General features: G+C 32.5%; 2 protein-coding genes across 4 annotated transcripts in view; one reads left to right on the forward strand and one right to left on the reverse strand.

Moving 5' to 3' along the window:
- LOC128161509 (EGF domain-specific O-linked N-acetylglucosamine transferase-like) lies at positions 1-23615 on the reverse strand. The gene is made up of 17 exons (XM_052824802.1): positions 23491-23615; positions 19448-19610; positions 18818-18915; positions 16546-16654; positions 15813-15913; positions 14340-14477; positions 8622-8728; positions 8121-8224; positions 7010-7102; positions 6033-6104; positions 4534-4620; positions 3832-3900; positions 3481-3539; positions 2139-2166; positions 1628-1719; positions 1043-1145; positions 1-634 (listed from the first exon to the last, which is right to left on the reverse strand). The coding sequence occupies exons 2-17, from the start codon at positions 19607-19609 to the stop codon at positions 431-433; spliced, it is 1626 nt and encodes a 541-aa protein (XP_052680762.1). The 5' UTR covers position 19610; positions 23491-23615; the 3' UTR covers positions 1-430.
- LOC128161505 (orphan steroid hormone receptor 2-like) overlaps positions 23608-23755 on the forward strand; it is a 13178-nt gene continuing 13030 nt past the window's right edge. For all 3 annotated transcript variants that reach the window (XM_052824794.1, XM_052824796.1, XM_052824797.1), the window contains exon 1: positions 23608-23727. The gene's annotated coding sequence lies outside the window, so the exon portion shown is untranslated. The remainder of the gene's footprint in view (positions 23728-23755) is intronic.

A 23755-nucleotide genomic window follows, 5' to 3' on the forward strand; every position in this document is an offset into this window, starting at 1 on the left:
AATACAAACTTTAAAAAGTTTTAAGTACAACATTGGGTCTGCACTTTCTATACGTACAAAAAAGTTTAAACAACTATCATACAAAAAACATCTAATATTGCTTTTACATGTACATCATATAAATTCTGGTTTGTCAATCAGTAATAACATGACTGTAAGTACTTCTTGTCACAATCATTTGCAAAAGCAAAATATTCAATATTCATGTTACATGGATATAAAACCTCACACCAATCATATATTTTTCATCTATATATATATAGCTTTAATAATAGCACCATAGTAATAAATTATTCAAAAAATAAATTCAACCCCATTATGTAAAATCAGTTGCTTTTAAAAACATTTAAAGACTACAACCTATTTCAACAACCATATTTAGACTGCTACAACCAATAAAATATTATTGCAAATACAAAAAAATATTTCATCATAATTCATCTTTAGAGTCTGCTCCCTGATGAGGTTTTGATTGTCCCCCTACTCTGTTCAATGTCTTTGATTGTCTCCCTTGGATAAACTTTGGATGAGATTTTACGTATTCGGCAGCCTTCAGAATAAGCCGCATGAACTCTCCCACATCAAACTCGTAGTTTGTGAATTTTGCATGTGCCCCTAAAGTTGGATGATGGCCCTAAAAATTTGGAATAAAAAACAATGGAGATTTAACAATGTTTGTTAGAAAACACGGAGATTAGAACTACAAGATTAATGAATAACATAACAAGACTTATTCTTCAAATACATGCATCAATATTCTTTTAATTTTCTGGAAGGACTATTGAAAGTTTTAAATTACTTCTTGATGTGGAATAAGTAGTTACTCAAAATTCAAAGATACAGAATAAATAAGCTTTATCATGATATGTTGCATTTAATAATTAGCAATAAAAATACAGCTCATTTAATTTTGGAGAGATTCAACACCTTATTGGATGTATTATTTAGTCTGTATTGATACTTATTGTCCTCATTTAAAATTTTTAAAACATAGGTTCTAAGCATGTGGATCTTTTTTCATAATATAAGAGAATATTTTCACCTCGTCTTGTTGATGAACTTTGGATTGTTTCTCCCAAGTCATGTAATGTATTCCTCGTGACCTTGCAAGGTCGTGATAGCAGGCTTTATCTTCACAATTATATCTGAAAAAGAAAAAGTCAAAGCATTTTGTTTTAACAGTACCACTGTAGCTACATGTATATCATAAAAATTATTTCATATTGACGTTCTTTCTTTTATAATTTTATTTTAATTACGTTCAAAATGTGCTGGGTTAAAATTATATCATTTATTTGGTTTGTTAGGTTTTTGGACAAAAATATGTTGGCTAATGAAAAAGCCAGTTTTTAATACAGTTATAATCATCATACCGATGTACATGAATCTTTGATTTGGAAAAAACCAAACCCATTTGTATGTACATAACAATAGAAATGAAATACCTGTAAAATTGAAGACCTTCTGGCAACCACGTTGCTGACCAGATATTTTAGATTACTTGCTTAATATGTGTACACATTAATCATTTGACATATTTTATCTAATAATACAGTGTCTCTATAGCTCAAAGAAAAACAATGATTGTTTAACCATAGCCAACATCTAGCTATTCTACTCCACTTACAGTTCAATGACCACCGCCCAGTCTGGTTGGAAGAGAAGATGAGTCAGCCCAGCTCCATGCATACCGATGAATATATCACTGTTGTAAGAGGTCTTCAAAAAAAAAATTATTCACTTAAGGAGGCTGGATGATCAACAATTAACCATCAGATCATTTGTTTAGCTATTAACTATCATTCAGTTAATGAAAAGAAAAAATCCATACATTTCGCCTTTTGAATTTGGGTATTTTCTTATACATGTTCTATAATATAAACTTGAATATAAAGCTCTTCTTCTGAAGGAGATCAATACAGACCAGAATTGGCCACAACTATCAAGCTTTCTTAAAGACATTCATTCATTAAATAACATTGTAATTATCTATCTTACAGGGGTTATTAATTATCATCATACTGAAAGCTCATATATCACCGTTCACCAATCTTTTGCAAATTTTATATCAGAGATTACAGAATAAAACTCATTCTTCAATAACTAAACATTTGCTACACTGAATTCATGTTGCATACCTCAATTTGTTCTTTAAATGGCATGTCCCTGAAAAATAAAATGAACACTTAACATGCTTCAGATTCGACAGTTTACTTATTGCATGTATATGTACACATTGTTTATTGCTGTACGGTGGAATGCTACACCCAAATTTTATTTTTTGGTATCGTTAAAGTATCATTTCTGATAAAAAAAAATTGTTGTTCAAAGAAGGATATGTGCTCTTAATTACAATAAAATTATAAAAAAAACTAGAGGTACTGTGAGCAAGCTCACAATTGATACCCCCCGCTAAGAAAAAAATCATAACGCGTGTATTTTTGCTATTATAGAAAATATTGGATGAATTTATTTCACTGTCCATTTTCTATAAATAACAACTGCTTTATTTTTGAAAACTGTTAATTTTTAGCTTCTAATATTTCCATTAATACAAGACACGACGCAGACAGAATTTAGCTTTTTTGAAACAATGACCTTGAACTTTCTCAATTGACCTTGGGTCAAGGTCATGACACACCCTTTAATCATAAGCAATCTTTGTGTGCAGTAAGAACTTCCAATGTTTCCCCATAAGAAAGATATGGACCGGACACAAATTTTGCACTTTTTCTGCCAGTGACCTTGACCTTGCCAAAATGACCTTGGTTTAAGGTCATGACACACCCTTAGGTCATAAGCAATCTTTGTGTGAAGTAAGAACTTCCAATGTTTCTCCATAAGAAAGATATGGACCGGACACGAATTTTGCACTTTTTCTGCCAGTGACCTTGACCTTGCCCGAATGACCTTGGGTCAAGGTCATGACACACCCTTACGTCATAAGCAATCTTTGTGTGAAGTAAGAACTTCCAATGTTTCTCCATAAGAAAGATATGGACCAGACACGATTGCACAGACAGACGGACAGACAGACAGACAGACGGACGGACGGACGGACAAGGTGATTCCTATATACCCCCCCCCCCCCCAAACTTTGTTTGCGGGGGGTATAAAAATTGTATTTTTATGAGAAAATGGAAAATCTGTTTTAGTTGCAAGTAATACACTGAAGAGTTTAAAATTTTGTGTGAGTAAATGCATGACATTTATATTTAATTCATCATAAGTCATTTTTTTTATAAGTAAAAAATAATTTACATGACTTGTATTTCAAAAAAATTAAAAAAACATTTTTTGTTCATATTTGAACCTCTGAAAATGCTTGTGAATAGGGAAAATTGGTTTAGAATCAAACTTGCACTATGAACAATGGTGAAGGTTGTTTATTTTTTCTTTAAAATGCTTATCTTTTGCGAAAAATGTTTCTGATTATGACAATCAAAAGAATAAAACTCAAAATCAAGAATCTAAGATTACCTGTTATAGGTAACAACTTGAACTTCAAATTCTCCTACAGTTTTCATGGCTTTCACTAGCTGAAATATACAAATTGCAATTAATCAATAAATATGCCTGATATTGTTAACTATAATAGTAATAGATTAGAAGATGTAAAGTTTATAAATGTATGAGTTAATAATTTCATTAGGTAACTTGCTTTTCATTAATTACAGCAACTTCTTCAAAATACTCACTTCTGCCAAACACTGATTTGACAGAACATTTAAAACTTTTTTTTCACTTGTTGCAGATTGACGCCAACATTTGATCTTTTGGTGAAACATATATATAAAAATATTTCAGTAAAAACATATGGAAAAGTCAAACCTCGTCTTCATTCAAAATGTTCCTGTACTTTGTTTTTCTTGACAGCAAAGTGATTCTAATTTTGTTCTCCTGTTTTTATAAAAACAAAAGAAAGATTGAAATATATTTTCTCCAACCTGTTAAAATAGAATACTGTGGAATCATTAAATTTCGTGGGGGCCAATTTTCGTGGATTGCTTACATTTTACAGGTTCGTGGGGACGTAATTTCATGTTTTCTCTTAAACATGCAAAGGATATATGACTTTATTACCATAATTTATTAATTCGTGGAGGATGTTATTTCGTGGATGAGAGGTACCCACGAATTCCACGAAAATTGAGCCACCACGAAATTTAATGATTCCACAGTAAGTTAATTAAATACATTTCTATTTCATACCAATTATGAAAACCCATTAACAGTGCACATAAAACACATTTATAGCCAAATGCAATGTTTAAGCAATTTTTATTCTTATAAATATAAATTTAATTTGGAATTTCATTGACAGATAAGTTTATGAAACAGTTCGAAATAAAAGCTAACATCACAGATTTCGCTGCAAGCATGAATTCATAACAAGTGTGTTCGCTTTCAAAATGTTTTATGGTAATTTTTTCAAAAGAAGCATGATTTTTTAAAAAAAGTTACTGAATAATATTTTTATGTTAATTAATATATATATAACTGTATATCATTGATATATTTGATGACACTTACTAGAGGCCCATGCTGAGTAAGTTTGAGTCGGTGTGCTAAATGCTGATTAAAGGCTTCAAACAAGCTGCTACCATGGCAACCATAAACCTATGAAAATAAAAGTTGGAACAATAATAAACATATAAGTAATTAAAGGGATGTCCATGTACAGAAAATTTCATTGACATTATTATGTCATTGATTTTTTCTTTTAAATTATAAGTTTACTTAGTAAAATGTCCATGTAAAACTTTGAAAAGTATACACTATTAGTATTATAAATATTCATACCTTGATCTCAGATGGAGAGAACTATAAATATAGGCTATTTTTGCCTGCTGTTCAATCCATATTTACTTGTATACTTATATGTATATTTTTGAATAAAATATTTCTCAAACTAATTGATATTTTATATTCTCAAACTCCATGACTTTACCAATGGTTCAATCATTGTTTCATAGACTAAAAATACACCATGTACATGTATTTTACTATCAGCACTGTTTAAACCTTTATACTTGTGGGCAGTGAAACTTCAATGGATCATTCAAATTTTATTGGTTCATATACTGTAAACGTGGAAATTTTGACGATGTGTTAATTTTGACTATGTTGGCGATTTTTATTTTCTCGTCAAAATTTCCACTCGCCAAACTTCACATCATATATATTAATACCAGAATTTTTTATCGGCATTATCCCGTTAGGACTAGATCAAAGTTAATGATTCATTTATGTAAATAGCTATAAAAACACGTAATTAGCATTGAGAAAACCCATAAAATCTAAACAAACATGTTTTAAATGCAATTATCACTCAATCGTCACAACATTCTTTAATAACTTTGCGTGCGTAATTATCATGCCGTGTTTGACCTACTTTATTACCTCAGGCAATATCGTATAGTGAATAAAATCAAAATACAAAGAACAATTTTATTCCATCAAATCTGTACAGACTTTTTTTTCAATCAAAGTTAAATTTTATTAATACTAACGCTTGTAAAAGAGTTCGCAAGAAAGATAACTCTAACCCTGGCATTATAAGAAATCAAAGATAGATAACTCTTACTCTTATTCAGAAATTCGTCAAAATTAAAACTCGCCAATTGTCTCTTACTAAAAAATCTTCAAATTTTGAACTCGTCAATATAACCACGTTTACAGTAAACATAATTTTGTAAACCCACTACCTATCATTAATTGATAAACAATATGTCAACATTTTCTTGGCAAGAAGTACCGGTACTGTAAAAAAAAAATTGACCCCAGCCAAAAGTTACTATTTTCATGTATTTCTGTGTTACAGAATTCAAATGTTATATAAAACTCATCTTAATAGTTTAATAATAACACAAGGTATCAAACTCCAAATTATCTGGTTTACAATCCTTCTTCAAATTGCAACTTATCTCCCTTACAGAGGAAAAGCAGCTAAAAACTTGATCACCATAACATTTGCCTGCGCCTTGCCCCCCCCCCCCCCCCAAATTGATTCAGTGTATCTGAACACTTACTAATGGCTGGTTGTAATACATGCCATATCTCATTCTTGGCAGCAGTGAAAACACAGTATCACGAACACAAACCTACAATTGAAAGTAATTGAACAGTTGTTAAGAAATGAGCAGACGCTGTTTTACGTTTGTATTCTTCATAAAAATCAAAGTCAGATGTTGTCGAGTCTTATTTCACTATATTTACATCTACCGAGTATGATTCCCTCTATTTGTTACGAAAAGTTATAGTTAATTCATAGCTCTATAAAACAGACAGAACTGAAATCTACATGCCCTGTTTATCGAATGGTCGAAATCTACAGTGACCTAAGAAAAATCACGGACTGCACGAAGTAATCGTATATTTTCTGAAATGTCCATACCTTCAAAAGCATTTTATTGCTAAATAATTTTCATTCTATTAACAGCTCCTACATATAACTTTAGCTGACTTTTTGAACTCTATAAAAATAACTTCATTAACTTGGTCTTTCAAATTGGAAATTTCCTACCAATGGGTTTCTTTGAGCAGAAATAACTAATTAACCTTGCTAGCATGCAAGGCTAATAATGTATTTATTCTAGTCAGACAAAGAGCTAGCTACCAATACATGTTGATGCATGATGGGTAAAATGCCAGCTGTACCTAAATAAATAATGTGACCCTGGACTTTTTAAAATAAATTAAGTTAACACAAGTCATTAACTTGCCTCCCCCTAAAGACATGGGATATGTTGTGTCAAGTAAATGATAGCATCTCTTGACACTAATTAAAAGTAACAAATATGACATTTAAATATCTTTTTGATGATATGGCCTTGATCGTGGTCAAATGACCTTGGATTCAGGTTACATCACAGGTCAGCTTCAATGAAATTTAAGGGGATGTCGGACAAATGGACAAGAAGATTTCATAAAACATCCCCTAAACTTCGGTTTACTGAGGAGAACGTCATCAAATCACGCCAATAACGTAAAACAATACAAAACTCACCCGTTTTTTGTCGTACTCATGTAACCGGATTATAGGATAATCTGTAAATGCTTTCCACGTCTCACTGAACATATCACTGTATCCCATGGTGCTCTGTAACATTACAATAAGTACTATGAAATCATTTAAATTTGTGGGGGCCAATTTTCGCGAATTGTGGAGATTTTACTTATATGTAGGGATGTAATTTTGTGTTTTCAGTTTGAGAAAAAAAAATGAACTCTTTCATATTAAATTTGTTTTTGTCATGGATGAAAATTTGTGGTGGAGGTTACCAATGTATGCCATAAAAATTAAGCCACCACGAATTTTAATGATTCTACAGTAACAATCAATCATCAGGGTTATTTCCATCAAAAGTTCCATCTGCGACAAATCTACATTAGCATTGAAATATAACAGCGAATAGTTCTTCCTTCATCTTGTGCTTGGCAATAAAGGTGAAAGTTGTGTATCCCTTGAAAAACAGCAAATTAAATCATCAAACCCCTGTGTTGTATCACCTAGCGCTTCTTTGCCAAACAATAATACAGATTCCTTTCGCTTATTGATTAATATTGATTTGTCTTGATTGTCAAGCACATATCATAACTAGGTATATAATTTTCAGTTTATGGTACTGAAGACATCATAAAAGGATGGACACATCAAATAATACAGATTCCTTAATGTTTGTTAACTGACTCAGTTGCAAAGCATATGTCAATATTAAGAGCTCAATGGTCGTGGCCATTTTTAGACTGTATTTGATCTTCTTTATAAGGAGAGCTCTATATAAAACTATAGTACAGTAACCAAATTCAAAAGGTGACATATATAAATATGGATTTTTTTCAAGTAATAGGCTATAACTAAACAAATCAAATATCAAAATTTTACGCAGATATTAATTTGTTGACCAACCAGCAACCTTAATATCAGTAGAAATTTAGAATTCCTGCCTGCAACACTACATTATTAGGTTTTTCTACTAATCATGTTTTGCTATGCTTTCTAAATACATATAGTCACCAAATTCAACATTTTCTACCGATGCGAAGATGCAGTGAGAGCAAAGTCTTTTGACAATATATGTGCGTCATTTATCACCTATGTTTCCATGGCAACTTACTGTGTCCCACATCACAATGTAAACATCGGTGGAGAAAGAATTGTTCAGGTGATTGGAGGTGTACAAGTTGATGAAGTCACAAAAATGGTGGTACATGTTTACTCCTGAAAAAAACCAAAAACAATCATTTTTTTTTATTAACCTTTTTATTGTCCCATCACTTCATAAACAGCAATATATTTGGTGCCAGATTTTGGGATTCACTAAGTACTAGGTTACATACAATTATAAAATCATAAAAATTATAACTAGTAACTAATTATAAAATATTAATTTGTGGGGGGGGTTTTTGTTCAAAATCTAACAAACATGAGCAATGGTTTGCTGAAAAAACCCAATTTTCTTCAAAATTGATCAACTGTTATTTCATCATGTATTAAACTCATTATCATTCATATTCAACACCTTCATTTAAATGAAGACTCTATATAAAATTTCTCTCTCTAATATATTCAAAGAAAAAACAATACCTCATATGACATAAAAATTGCTGGTACCTACCTGCATCCAGCTTCATAAAGTATACAGGTTTGTCTATTATGACATCACAATGGCCGTCTTGAATTGGGCGGAAAGGTAATGAAGTAAAATGTTCCACCTCTGCGTACCTTTAAATATAATCTTTTGTTGACGATAAAGAGTATATAAAATCAAACAACTTAATAAACGTTATACAACCATTCTTTTCTGCAAAATTAGAATTGTCCTCATTATATAGCTAAAAATGCTGCCATCTTTAAAGTAGGATGGAACAAAATAGAATTCTAAAGGACAGGATAGAAAAGAGCCTTTTTGATGGTTAGGTTGTAGGATAAAGGATGGAGAAGGGTTGGATTATCAACTTTTCAGGATGGCAGCAAAGTACAGTTCAGCTCACGAGTATCCCGACACCCACCGTGTAAAAAACACGGTGGAAAACGGTCTGTGTCGCACCGTGCACACGGTGTAACACTGTGTATGTGTATTGGAAAATTCAAGAAAAAGGACCGTGTCGCACCGTGGCCGCCTGTGTAACTCCGTGGCCACTGTGTTACTCCGTGGATATCGTTACCTGAGACGTTGATAGAAATAGCGTATGTTTAGAAATAAAGAAATCATGGCTAAACAAGGGTTGAAACATATATATCCTTTTCACATTTAAAAAAAAAAGAATGTCAACTTAAGTTGCACGGACCCAGAAAATTGTCGAGGCTGTCAACGTGAAGTTAATTTTTTGTGATCTGGAAACTCGACGTAAATGGGTACCTTTTAATTCATTTGTACTTGAATAAATTGGAATAAATTCACCAAAAATATTTAATAATCAATTAATATATAATCAAAATTCAAATCAACTAGAAAACTGACCAGTCAGGAAGGGCCCCGCTATGACAATTAATATAGAGAAGTGAAAAAAACTTTGAATTCCATCCTCTTTATATTAACAATGATGAAAAATAAATGCCCTGCAGAAGATGTAAAGAACTGGAATATATAGGATCTCGTGATTTGTAGTTGGATATGATTTTCATCCAACAATTAAAGTGTTTTTTTCTTGAGCCTTAGTGGTTCTTCAGAAATAACAGAATGGGTTTATTATCTGATTACCTGTTAAAATTAACAGCATTAATGCAGAAAAAAATAAAATAAATAATTAAAAAATAAAATAGTGAAAACGGATATCTTAATATGTATCTTGATTTTAGAATTCAATAAAATTATTATAAATCATTGTGTACGGTATTTTAACCAAAATAAAATATGAATATTATATTTTAAATCCATATTTCAAAGAATGTACACAATACTACACATCATTCAAAATTGACCTTAACTTCAAAACAAAGTTCATTTGCAGACACAGGCAGTGCAGTAATTAATCTCATTGTGACAGATAAAGATAAAGCTTAGGATTTTCTACCTGTGGAAGGTTAATTAATCCCAAAGGACAAATATTGCACAGCCTTCCATGTATACAATGGTAGCATTCTCAGCAGTTATCTCTCTTTGCTCATTCATTCTAAGCAGTTATCTCTCTTTGCCCATTCATTCTTTTGCATAGTTAACAATCTACCCCACCACCCCAGCTCCAAACCAGAAGACATAGAGAACCAAACTTAGCATCAAAATATGTATTTCTGCCTATTGAACTACCATACCAAATTTGAACTTGATTGGGCAACCATAAAAAAAGTTATTAGAAAAAAACAGGAAATTTGTGGACGGAAGAGTGACAGACAGACGGACAGAAGGACGGACGGACAGAGTGATTACTATAGGGCACCCGCAAATCCTTGCGGGGCCCTAATAATTAAATTCATCTTGTATTTTTTTTTCTAAACACACGTGATGTTGTAACTGACGATCCTATTTAAATGTCGGGAGCTTAAACGTCTTATTTCTGTAATCTGTAAACACTTTCTGATTTATCAATTAATTTACAGCCTTACTTTAAACCAATTAAAAATGAGAAATGAAAACATTTCAGATCATGTTTTTCTAAAAACATGTGCTGTTGATGTGCTGTGGTAAATAATAACCCCATATTACCGGTGACTCGAATAATTTGGACTTCAGCTATTTATGTAGCAATAAATAAACAAAAAATCACTTTTATATTATAGATTTTAGATAAATACATTAACAAACTCTTGTTAAATTATATTCAAGAATTGTACATGTATTAAAAATATACCCGCATTTCATAAAATAATTTTCAACTTTATATCCGTATAGCTGGTAATGTCCTCGTGATTTCACATGAAAAAAATCACTAGTGCGATGTACGGAAGCTGATCAGATACACAGCATTGTCTTTCATCTTGGGTTCTATACACAACAGGTGTTATTGTCTGTCTTGTTAGGTGTCATTGGAATTTACAACTAACATTGAGTATATTTGGACGTCTGAACAGGTGTACTCGAGATGCCGTTATTCACACCTTTCTGCGAACACCTGTGTGGTAACTCATCACGATCCGTCATGTGTATGGTCTGAATATAACTTACTTCTACTTTGTTAGTTCAATGATTTTTCCTAATCTCTAACAAACAAACAAAATTGTCTGTAGATATGTACACAAACAACTACACGTAAGACTATCGGGGCGTGGATCCGGGGAACAATTCAGCAACTCTATAAATGCGGGAATTTCAAAGTATTTACTTGCGATAAGAAATTATTTACCGGGTACACATACATGTATGTACAAAAAAAACCTGAGTGATTAACAAGATATCTGTGAGCCAATGCTCACTAGTGATACCCCCGCTCTGATGTGAATAAGCAAAATAAGCAAAGTTGACATTTAACAGAAAGCTGGCATCCGATTGGTACAGAAATATATCCCACAATATGGCATGCCTAAACAAATAGTGTGTTAAAATTTCAAGCATCTGCGATAAATAGCTGCTGAGAAATCTTTGAGGAAATTTTTTTTGAAAATTTTGGCTAAAATAAACGAAGTACTCATTTAACACGAAGATGACGTCCAATTGGTACAAAAATATATCCCACAATATGGCATGCCTTAACAAACACTGTGTAAAAATTTCAAGCATCTCTGATAAATAGCTGCTGAGAAATCTTTGACGAAAATTTGTTTGAAAATTTTGGCAAAAAATAAACAGTCATTATTTAACAGGAAGTTGACGTCCGATTGATATAAAAATATATCCCACAATATGGCATGCCAAAACAAATAGTGTGTTAAAATTTTAAGCATCTGCGATAAATAGCTGCTGAGAAATCTTTGATGAAAATTTGATTGAAAATTTTGGCTAAAAATAAACAAAGTCGTCATTTAACAGGAAGTTGACACCCGATTGATATAAAAATATATCCCACAATATGGCATGCCAAAACAAATACTGTGTAAAAATTTCAAGCATCTGCGATAAATAGTTGCTAAGAAATCTTTGACGAAAATTTGTTTGAAAATTTTGGTTAAAAAATAAGCAAAGTCATCATTTAACAGGAAGTTGACGTCCGATTGATACAAAAATATATCCCACAATATGGCATGCCTAAACAAATAGTGTGTTAAAATTTCAAGCATCTGCGATAAATAGCTGCTGAGAATTCTTTGACGGAAATTTGGTTGAAAATTTTGGCTAAAAATAAACAAAGTCGTCATTTAACAGGAAGTTGACGTCTGATTGATACAAAAATATATCCCACGATATGGCATGCCTATACAAATACTGTGTAAAAATTTCAAGCATCTGCGATAAACAGTTGCTGAGAAATCTTTGACGAAAATTTGTTTGAAAATTTTGGTTAAAAAATAAGCAAAGTCGTCATTTAACAGGAAGTTGACGTCCGATTGGTACAAAAATATATCCCACGATATGGCATGCCTTAACAAACACTGTCTTAAAATTTCAAGCATCTGCGATAAATAGTTGCTGAGATAAATGCAACAGAAATTTTTGTTACGGACGGACAGACAGACAGACGGACAGACGGACGGACGGACAGACGGACGGACGGACGGACGGACAGACAGACAGACACACAAGGGTAAAACAGTATACCCCCTCTCGATCGGAGCGGGGGTATAAAAAGATGAATGATATAATACTGGTCACTTTTTGCAAGCATTTAGAACACACAACTTTATTGATGTGAAATAGTGTCGAAATTTTAACGAAAAATCTTTAAGTTATTACATCGTGAACTTTACAAACTATTAGTCACTGTGTTGAAATCATTATTAAAACCATGGATCTAAAATAAATGAATTAAATTCATACAAATAGAACTCTGATGATTCTAAAATGCTTGCACAAAAGTACAGAGAGAGAGAGAGAGAGAGAGAGAGAGAGAGAGAGAGAGAGAGAGAGAGAGGAGAGAGAGAGAGAGATTTTACAACGTAATATTCCAACCTTCATACATGCAGTATAAGAATAAAGAAACTAAACATTTCAAACACTGAATACTTCATTGTTAAACATTTTTCTATTTTGAGGACTTAAAAAAACAATAGAACGGCATTTTTCCATATCATGGAAGGAGCACGTGGTCTATCTCGCGGGCTGATTTGATTGACAGGGATAGCACGTGGACCCTGACTGCATATATTCTATCGCAATTTTAGGGAAAAGGGTTCAATATAATGGAAACTATAAATCTAACTTATTACACTGAATTACAAGTAAAATGTACTTAAATCAAACTCATACTGGTATATTCTCTCTCTCTCTCTCTCTCTCTCTCTCTCTCTTATATGACGATCATTAAACAATCAAACAGAAATTATTGCAATACTGAGTAAACTGTAGTTTCTTGGAACACAAATAATTTCTAAACTCAAGTTGCTATAAAGATGAAATAAAAACAATATTAAGTACCGATCCACGGATTCTTAGCGCTATGAATATGTACCACGCGGTACTACATGGACAAGTACATCACCATATGTTTAAAAGAAAGAAAATTTGAAAATATATTAGATATAAAGCTGTATAATTATATAACTTAGAGAAAGTACATTTGTTTTCGACAACCCGTTAGATTTGTTATCGTTGAATAGAGTATAAGTGAGAAAAGATCACAGTTATGGTTCTATGCACTATTAAAACTGCCAAACTACAGTCACTATGATTACTACTACGCTTAAAAACGGACTGAAACAAAAACTTATGGAACCGTTTATTTGAATTGAATGATAAAAAGGAAAATAAAGTGTTAGTGTTTTAATTGATCAAACCTTGATGTGGTTTTATATTATCGATTTTTAATATCAACAAAAATCAACCGTAACAATCACATACGTCTGAAAATTGCGTGCCTAAAAATTTTATTTATTTCTATTTCTTTGTCTTTTTCTTTCATTCTCTTACGTACATCAATAAATATTTTATTCTTTTTAAGTTTTATTCCTAAATCCTCCTTTTTTCACGGGTAAATACCGCGTGTTACACCGTGTTACGGTCCGTGTTGCATCGCGTTGCACCGTGTCGCACCGTGTTTTTTCTCGTTCTGTGGCTGTAACAGAGAACAATAGATCAAAGGTACCGACCCTTCCTCGCTCAGCGTGGACTTTCAAACACGGTGGTCGGTGTTTTTGTCGGGATACTCGTGAGCTGTACTGTATTTATTGGAGTGAAGATATAAAATGTACTAATGACATCAAATGACATTAAAACTCTTTACACACAGTATTCAAAACATCCCAACCTGATTTATTTTAAAAAAAGCAGATTTTACTGATTGTTCATCAATAAAGAAAGACTTACCAAGATTGCAAGGCACTTTTATGTTCCCCCTCTGCCCTCAAGCTCTCTAGATCTAGGTCACAGTGACCTCCTATGACCCCATTATTGAAAGAGTCCTGGGAAAACCTGAGGTTTTCATCAAACATATTCTCTTTGAATCTACAATAAGTTAAATAGAAAGATATATTCATGAATGGTTTCAATGGATTTCAAAACCAACCTCATACCTTCAACTTCTGCTAAAAAGTATTATGTTATCTACTTTCAACTTTAAGTACTTTGATTATCTAGACAAAATTAATTTAAGAAGTATTTTATTCAAGTATATAAATACATTGAAATGGATTGAACAGCAGGCACAATGCCTATTTATGTTCTCTCCTGGTAAGGTTTCATGAATATATCTAGACAAAATTGCGATGGTGACCATCTCAAAGCCCCCCCCCCCCCCCCCACCCTACCCCTGAAATAATGGCCAATAGGATGAAAAGCCTTCTAGAGAATTTTGCTTTGACATTGACCTATAACATATAAATTTTGCAGCTGGCATAGAACTCAATCTCATTACCCCTTACATACTGGTACTGGTATTTTTGTTCAATCTGAGTAAGATTAAGCAAATGGGAAATAAAACACTGTCTAAAACTAATTATAAAGAGATCTGCTATGACCTTCACATTTTTTTGGTTATAAAGAGATCTTCTATGTTCTTCACATTGTTTTGGTTCAAGGTCACTGCATGCTCTTAACAAAAAAGCTTTGTTTAAGTATAGTATTGGCCCCAAAAAAAGGCTAAGTGTTGAGCTTATATTTGCTTTTAAAAAAAGAATTTTTGTGAGATCCGTGTGACCTTCACGTTTGACCTACAAACATCATTCAAGATCACTGTATACCCTTTGATCAAAGGTACCATGTTGGTAAAGTATGAGCCAGATTGGAGCAAAGGGAGAGAAGATATGCTCCAGACAAGAATTTAATTCTACTATGACCTTCACATTTGACCTTGAAAATTGGTTCAAGGTCATTACACAACCTTTCTTCAAAAGCTCTGCTTATGTGAAGTATGAGCCAAATAGGGCTTAGTAGAAAGTATAATATGCTCTGAAAAAAGGATTCTGCATGGTCCGATATTACCTTGACCCTTAACTTAAAAATATCATTCAAGGTCTCTGCACACCCTTTGACAATTCTAAATTTAGTTTTATGACTACAGTGAAATCTTTTAAAAAATGTGTTTTGTATAATACATGTTTAAATGGATTGTTAGCTCTATAAAAATTGTAAAGATGTTCTTTCATTACTTGTTTCCTCACTGATTTTAAAAGAATATCACCACATTATTTTCATTTCATTTGCTTATCTGCTGCAATATTTTATCTTTATGTGAGATGTTTCTCAATTACCATACATGTATACATTCCTTTGTTAATGTAGAGTACCAAGACCGCTATTATTCACAAAATTAATGTTACAGAAATAATACAAGAATATTACCTATCCTGTCCAGCAAACATTCCTGGCTTGGTGAAGTCAAAGAACAGGTTTTTTCCATGACAGAACCTGGTGTAACGGACACACTCCAACAGGGAATCCTCCTGTTAGTGCAAAAAATTGTTTAAAATATGGAAAACAAAAGCCTATTTCCATCTTACATATACTTAAATACCTCATACATATGTACCTGATTATACCTGCTTAGTGTGCTGCACTGTGCCACAACAAACTAAAAATATTTTTTTTTTTGTTCATATCTTATTTATGCATCAGGCTATACAATTAAATACAAAGGCATAAGAAGGTATTCAAAACTGAAAGTGACAGTTAGATCTCTGGTTACTAAGAGTTTTGGCTGATTAAAATTTTGTTTGCTACAAATTTTAGTCGATCAAAATTTTGCATGGTTTGCAAAAGTTTAAGAGGATGAATCAGATGTTTTTTCTTTTCTGAAAGTACCGGGTACTGTATACAGGGTTATTTTCACCCTGTGATATTTCCGCTTTTCTTGACTTGCAAAGAGTTTTGTCTTGTCTTGAATTCGCGCGAGACAATTTTGAGATAATATAAGACGTAGGAATTCACCCAGTCTTCAATTCACAAGCTGACACAAGGGTGAAAGGGGTGAAAATAAAATGGGGGCAAACATTTCTCTGTATCAGACTGGCAAAGATATTTGAAGATTTAAAGAGTCTTTTTTTTTGCCAAGGACTAGATGATGGCCCTTTCATACCTGAGTTTTAGGTGAGCAGATTGTCTTCAGCTCTCGTCTTCTTTCCAGGACGTAACCAAAGTCCACCGATTTCCAGAACAGATCCAGCTGGGACTCTTTATCCTTGGTCCTGTTTGGAATACAGCAAAATGTAACCAGATAGCCATATATCTAGGAAATATAATTTTATGATTGTATTCTGCTTTACGTTAATTAGTCATTAGCTTGTTGTGCACGGCGATACGAGATAAGTGTATAGTGAACAATGTTAAAGGTCATTGACCGAAAAGGACACTTGACGTAGTTTGAATTCGTGTTGTCAGCAGAATGACCAGGAAGAGTAAAACTCTCGATGATGATTGGACTTTGGAAACACTCAACGGATGCAAGACTCTTAATTGTAATTAACCTTTAACAATGGACTTCGTTGATAAGTCACTTTAATATGAACTGTGACACGAAAGGATGTATTAACAGTTGCTTATTCTATTATTTTACTAATTTTAATGCTTATGATTTGATTAAGAATTTGTAGATTGATTTTAGACCACTATACAATGATTACGGTGCTTAATAAATATCATAAAACATGAACTGACTTATGATTTCAAAAGTCTAAAGAATAACAACAGAAGGATCACAAAAACCTGCCACTAATATAACTACTCAAAGAACACAACTACATGTACATGTATAAATGTGTGAAAACTTTTAAGACAACATTTTTCGCAGTTTTCTCATTATCATTTTGTAAAAATTTTACATTTCATTTACATAGTGCCTCTTTATAAAAATTAACTAACATATTGACATTAAAAAAGAAACTTACAATGGCATGTTCATTCATTCCAAAAACAAACTATAAATTGTATTTTCTACATAAAATGCATCTTAAGTTAAGTTATTTAACCTTCGTGAAAACTTCAAAAAGGAATTATTTAAATTTTGCAATGTCTTTGCCATTATCTAATACGCATTGCTTAATTTCATGTTTATTGTGTATTCAAATTATTTTGATTAATATGAATTCTTTAAAAAATAATAGTATATCATTATGTATAGGCCGGAAATTGTACATCAATTGTTAGCATGGTTAGTAATTAAATAATCATTACAATTCATCACTAAAATTCAAAGAAATGGAAGTATAAATTGCTTGAATAAACTTGCAATTTGTAGACTGTGAAATAGTCTTCACAAAAAGTAATTGGTTTACAAAAATTAACATGGTGACTTCATAGTATATTTACTTAGTGGTTTCAAACTTTTCTTATCTCAGGACTAAGATTTCAGACATATCAAAATAAATATGAAATTAACAAATTAACAAGAACCATAACCAAGAAAGGAAATTATTTAACACGTTTAAAGTTAATTAGAAACATGTTTACAATGAAAACAAAACAATTATCGTTCTGTCAAGAAGGCAGGATATATAAAAACATGTAGCTGACAATATATAATTAATATGATTCAGAAGATAACCAAGAATCAAAGGTAATTGAGCCATTTTAATTAGACAGTGTGCTTTCAGTTCTCTGCAACTACTTAGTTCTCCCATCAAAAAAGAATGACATTTAACACTTGTTTCTATAGAATACTAAATTACAAGCATAGATTTGGACAGGTGTGCTGTTGATTTCATTCAACTAATGTCTGAATAAATGGCTGACGATGAAAAATAAATGTGGAAAGTTTATGTCAAATTTCTGCTTCACACATACTAACCAAAGTCTATGGTCTTTTACAATGTACCAGCGTTAAAAATTTAACTTTTATGTGACGCACTATTTCATCGGTTAAATGAAAAAGGTATAGTATGGGCTTAATAGAAGCATACAATGCTTGCAAAATATTATATGTACCGGTATTGTGACCACATACTGTAAATTCCTTATATTACGTGAGCACTTAATTCCGCGTTCCCACTGTTTTGTATCAAATCGCGAGAATATAAAATCGCGGACGCAGAAGATTTATCTTTATTTCTTACAGTTCCCAACTCTCAGCAAATAAAAGCGTGGTACTTGCTTCTCGCGATTTTGCGCGGATATAAATTCCTCGCGTTTAATTAGGAATTTACTACATATGATCAATCTGCAAGATGGCAAGTTTAAATTTTGCTGTTATTGCTGTTTATGGGTATAATTTGTCTAAAACCCATTTTGAAATTTCACTAACTCAGTTTACACTGGTATAAACTAAGTAGCTGTTGACATCATTTGTATTGTAAAAACGGATGTAAACAATAGAGATGGTCAGTAAGGTTAGTAGTTGATGCTATAGAGTTTACCATCCCATACTCGGCTCTGGACAGGAAGTGGAATTGAGACGGCTGGTCGAGTCACAGAAATCCTCGTATCCCCAACATCTTTTCTCGTCTAAAAACCTCTGTCAGAAACAAAATTCAAGGAAATATAGTTAAAATATAAAATAAACTTTAGTTTTAGCAGATAATTAAGGCTGCATGTAGGAAATTTTATATAAATGAGCTACCTAAAATTAATGCATATTAAGATGTTTCATCAATACCAATATATTTTATTTCAAATTGTTTCTCGCATGCATTATTTAGATTAATTTCCAAACATTGCTGTAATAATTATACAAATGGGTTTTATTTTGTAAAGTTTGGTTAAAAAAGAAAATACAGAGGCTGGAATATGTGAACAACAACTTTCTCATTACTGTATATAGGGTTATTTTCGCCCCTCATAAGTTTCACCCTTCTACACTTACAAACAGTTTCACCCCATCTTGAATTCGCCCAGACACAGTTGAGTTTAAAGAGAAATAATTTGAGACATTGAAATTCATCCAGTTTTAAATTTTCCGCTCACAAAGAGGGCAAAAGGAGCGAAAATAAAACCGCGGCAAATATTTCCCTGTACACAGTAAATAGATCTTTGTCGAGGATTTTCACCTTATAGGGACAGCTCTCATCCTGTTGACATCTTTGCGCGACCTCTGGGTGGTTACGTAGATAGAAGGACAAATGACTCTTGGGCAAGTTCAAGTCCTCCCATCCACAGGTGATGGGGCACACCAAGAGGATCCAATAGACTCTGTTCCAGAACCGTCCCATACTGCAAGATAAATAAATGAATTAATTAATGTTTGAATCAATTAATGACCCCTACAAGCACCCTCTCCCCCCCCCCCCCAAAAAAAAAAATTTAATTCAATGAGTTTATATAATAAAATTAATTTTTTCATCATCTTTTGGTCCATTTAGGATCAACAGACATCTGGGTCAATTTGTGTGAATTGACACTGGATGAAAAATCTGGTTTCAGCGCTGCGGACACCCTTTGGAAACTTTGTGGAAATTTAAGGTTACTTTAGGTTCCTGACAGGTTTCAGCACAGAAACTTCAAGTTTCATTAAGTTTCCTCAGTGCAGAAACTTTGGCTGTCAACAAATCCAAATGGTTTCAGCAACGGAAACTTACTGAAACTTGAAGTTTCTGCATAGTTTCAACCTCCATATACAATTTGGATACCAGGTACATGTTGTTTACAAAAGGTTTCCGCAACTTAAACTTACCGAAACTTGAAGTAGTGCACCAGCCTAGCACTACCCTGATGACACCAATATGAGAGATTTTCAAACATTAATTACTTTTAAAATCAATAACTGTTAATATTAAAAAGTAATGAAAGTCGAACTTGATGAGTGATAATTCCTGTGTGTTGATGGAATAGTACAGTTGGATCTGCATGACAAAGTTCTGTTCTATCTTTTCCCACCTTTACAATTATTGGAATTCACAGTTCAATAAGTCACATTTAGAAATTTATTTAACATGTTAAATGCCTGTACATGTTGATTAAAAGTAATAACAGTCAATCTGCAAGGCATCGATCATGATGAAGCTACGGCGTAAGTTTGAAATTATTATTCGCAAAACCAAATCAAAAAATCTAGATATTGAAATGGAGACAGAACGACCAGTAAACCATGATAGAGACTTTAGTTCCCCCCCACCCCCCTGCCTTTCACCAGTAATGGAATAATAAATAGTCAACCGAGGCGCGTCGTTTAAATATATAAACAATCTACAGATAAATCTCATACTGCAAGATATACATGGATGTGTACTGGTACATATAAACTATCTATTCAAAGTACCGTACATGTATGCAGACCTGAAAAGGTAATTTACAAATTTTGTTTCAATACCTGTCCATAAAAAAGGAGAAATTCTCTATTTTTTTAACACATGAGGGAAAAATGTTTTAAATGTTTTAAGTGCCTGCAATGATGTGTGACTTTTCTCAGAAGCTAAGATCTGTTGGTGGTTCACAGTAACTGGGACATTCGGGTTATCTATACACATTAAAAAGTAGACACTCAGCTATACTCACGTTATTTATGTACTTTTTTTATAGGGTTCATCTAGAAGACATATGGTACTTAAGAAAATTTACGAATATTTTGTTAGAAATAGTTTTACTCTGAAAACAGAAGTTTACCTGTACTGCCAGTAGGTATTTTTTAATCAACTATATGACTGTCAGATACAATATTGTTCCAGTCTCAATAAAACAGTGGATTTCTTTCAATGAAGGGATGCAATATTTTGCTGAATTGAGTTATAATTTAAACTAATTTTTTTTGATACTCATTAAGTTGATATCTATGCCATGCACAGTTATAAAGGGGGGGGGGGGGGGGGGGGGGGTGGTCTGGACCCTCCCTGCAAAATTCAAATTTCTTTTAATTACATTATAAAATCACAAAAAATATGCTTCAGAACCCCCCCCCCCCCCCCAAAAATAAATTTCTAGATTTGTGCATGTATGCTTTAATTATGGTACTTAAACGAGGCTTATGAACCTCATCGCACTAACCTGAGCAGCAATGATATTTTACTCAAGAATATTGCTAGCAACTATCTTTACTATACTATAAATATATAACATATGGCAGATTAAAGCAAATTAAATTCATGTAAAATTCAAGTATTTATTTTTTGAATGATTATAAATCTGTAAACACAAAACTTGAGGTTCAAAATTAAAAGATGGACTGAAGCTTATATTCCAGATGCTACAGAAGTCCTTGGGAATAGATGATCTGGTGAAATTAAGAATCATATTGCTGACAGTGAAACGGCAAAGCAAGCTGAATTGTGTTTTTATGCTTACTCTTAAAATATACTATTTCATAAAAACGTATTTAACATTAAGAAAATTAAACAAATAAAGATTTTAAATTTGTAGTTCTCAGAATATCCAAGTTTGTAAAAATACCGGGACGGGAAATACTACTATTTACCACTGATAATTCGCAGGACCAGTATTTCCTGTCCAACCCTGATGTAAATATTAACCATGTTTATCTTATAAGCTTACAAATGTATAAATTTCATGCTTATTCATTCTAACTCATAAGCTCAGGCCCTTTAAGTTACGGTATCAGGAGAAAACGTACCCAAGAGAAAACGTACCCAGGAGAAAACGTACCCAATCTCTAGGGTACGTTTTCTCCAAGAGAAAACGTACCCTACGAAAATCATAAATATACTTAATAATAGTTTTTAATATTTTTAAATAATTTTCAAATGCTACTTTTATGCATATTTCAATGCATAGATGTATAGAAATATATTCATTTTATGAATAATATCTTTATAATAATTGTAGCAACTTTTATTTTAGTACAAATGACCTGTCATAAAGTGTTATCTACTTCTACTAATTATCCATTTATCGGTAGCCTTACCGATTTGAGTGTCTCTATGCGAGATCCCCTAATTTTAATTATAGTGATAATCAATAAAATACCTGAGCAGTTATTATTATGTAATATTATGTATTGCCTCCCCACGCATGAGGTAAAAATATTCACACTCCACACATTATACATGTCAGTGGCGTCGGAAGCAAATTGACTGTTCAATGTTACATCTCGTAGTACTTTCCATATATATGAATCAAACAAATATTTAAAAGACTTGGACTTGGTTTTATTAAAGCAACTTTGTTTTATAGATAATTTTTAAAAAAATGTTTTAAAAAACGCGATATCGACTTCTTCAGATACTCATCATTTAGTTCTCCAAATGAGATTGCAATAAAAACTAATTATTTAACGGTTCTGTTTAAGGTGGATTAATTGTTGACTAATTAAAATGCTCAGGCCATGTTCATTTATGTGTGTGTTACAAATTATTGTATGCATTTAAGATCAATAGCAACAAATGATACAAATGTTCATGGTATATTTTATTTTGTTTCATTTAAGAATGTCTGTGAAAACCATTATTTATTATTTTCATAGGGTATGTTTTCTCTTGGAGAAAACGTACCCAGGTACATTTTCTCCTGGAGAAAACGTACCCGTTAAATTTGGTACGTTTTCTCCTGGGTATATTTTCTCCAGCATTCAAAGTTACTGGGGGTCTATCTGACCAACAGCCATGACAAAGCTTGAGATTTTTACTTGTTTAAGCTAACCTTGGTTCTTTAAAAAAAAATTAACAAACCTGTCAGAGAAATAATTTGAAATCAATACAAAGGTAACATTTATCTCCTTTTATCCAGAGTAATTAACAAGAACGAAAACAAACTTCAACTGAGTATATGAATAGCAATAGCAAATAATTGAAAAAAAAAATGGGCTGCATAGTGCAGTGCATAGACATCTTGGAACAGAATAATCGCAAAAATGGAACTTGCAGAACTGGCACAATTGGATAAACTTTTAGCCAATATGACATATTAGCATTGTCATATAGTGCATTAATTAAAATTGATAACAATTTGTGTTCATCAACTTTTAGCAGGGGCGTTCTCGACAGTCAGGCAGTTGACTGACACAGAGAACATTTGTGCAAAAATCAAAAATAATGTCCCCCTCTGTAAAATTGAATTTTATCATTCTCAGGTACTCGTAATTTCTATTTAGGCACAGGAAAAGTTTAGAGAACATAATTTAATTCATAATCAGTTAATAACAAACCTTCCCACACATGTTTTGCAGAGCACTTCCTGTTTATATTGCGTAGAATTAATGCGCAGTGAACTCTCGCTTTATTTCTCGCGCTTAAACCCGCTCGTGATGTCATTGTCAACCAATCAAAAATCACGAGACATTGGGCTCTTATTACAACAGGTCACAACCTATGACCTTTATTCGGAGGAATCAAACCTATAGTTATAATATTTTTAAAATACACAGGGGATTTGTCAGACAAAGGTATGTATTTATTATACAACAATAACGT

This window comes from Crassostrea angulata, chromosome 8 (genome assembly GCF_025612915.1).
Source record: "Crassostrea angulata isolate pt1a10 chromosome 8, ASM2561291v2, whole genome shotgun sequence".
In the NCBI taxonomy this organism is placed as follows: Eukaryota; Metazoa; Mollusca; class Bivalvia; order Ostreida; family Ostreidae; genus Magallana; species Magallana angulata.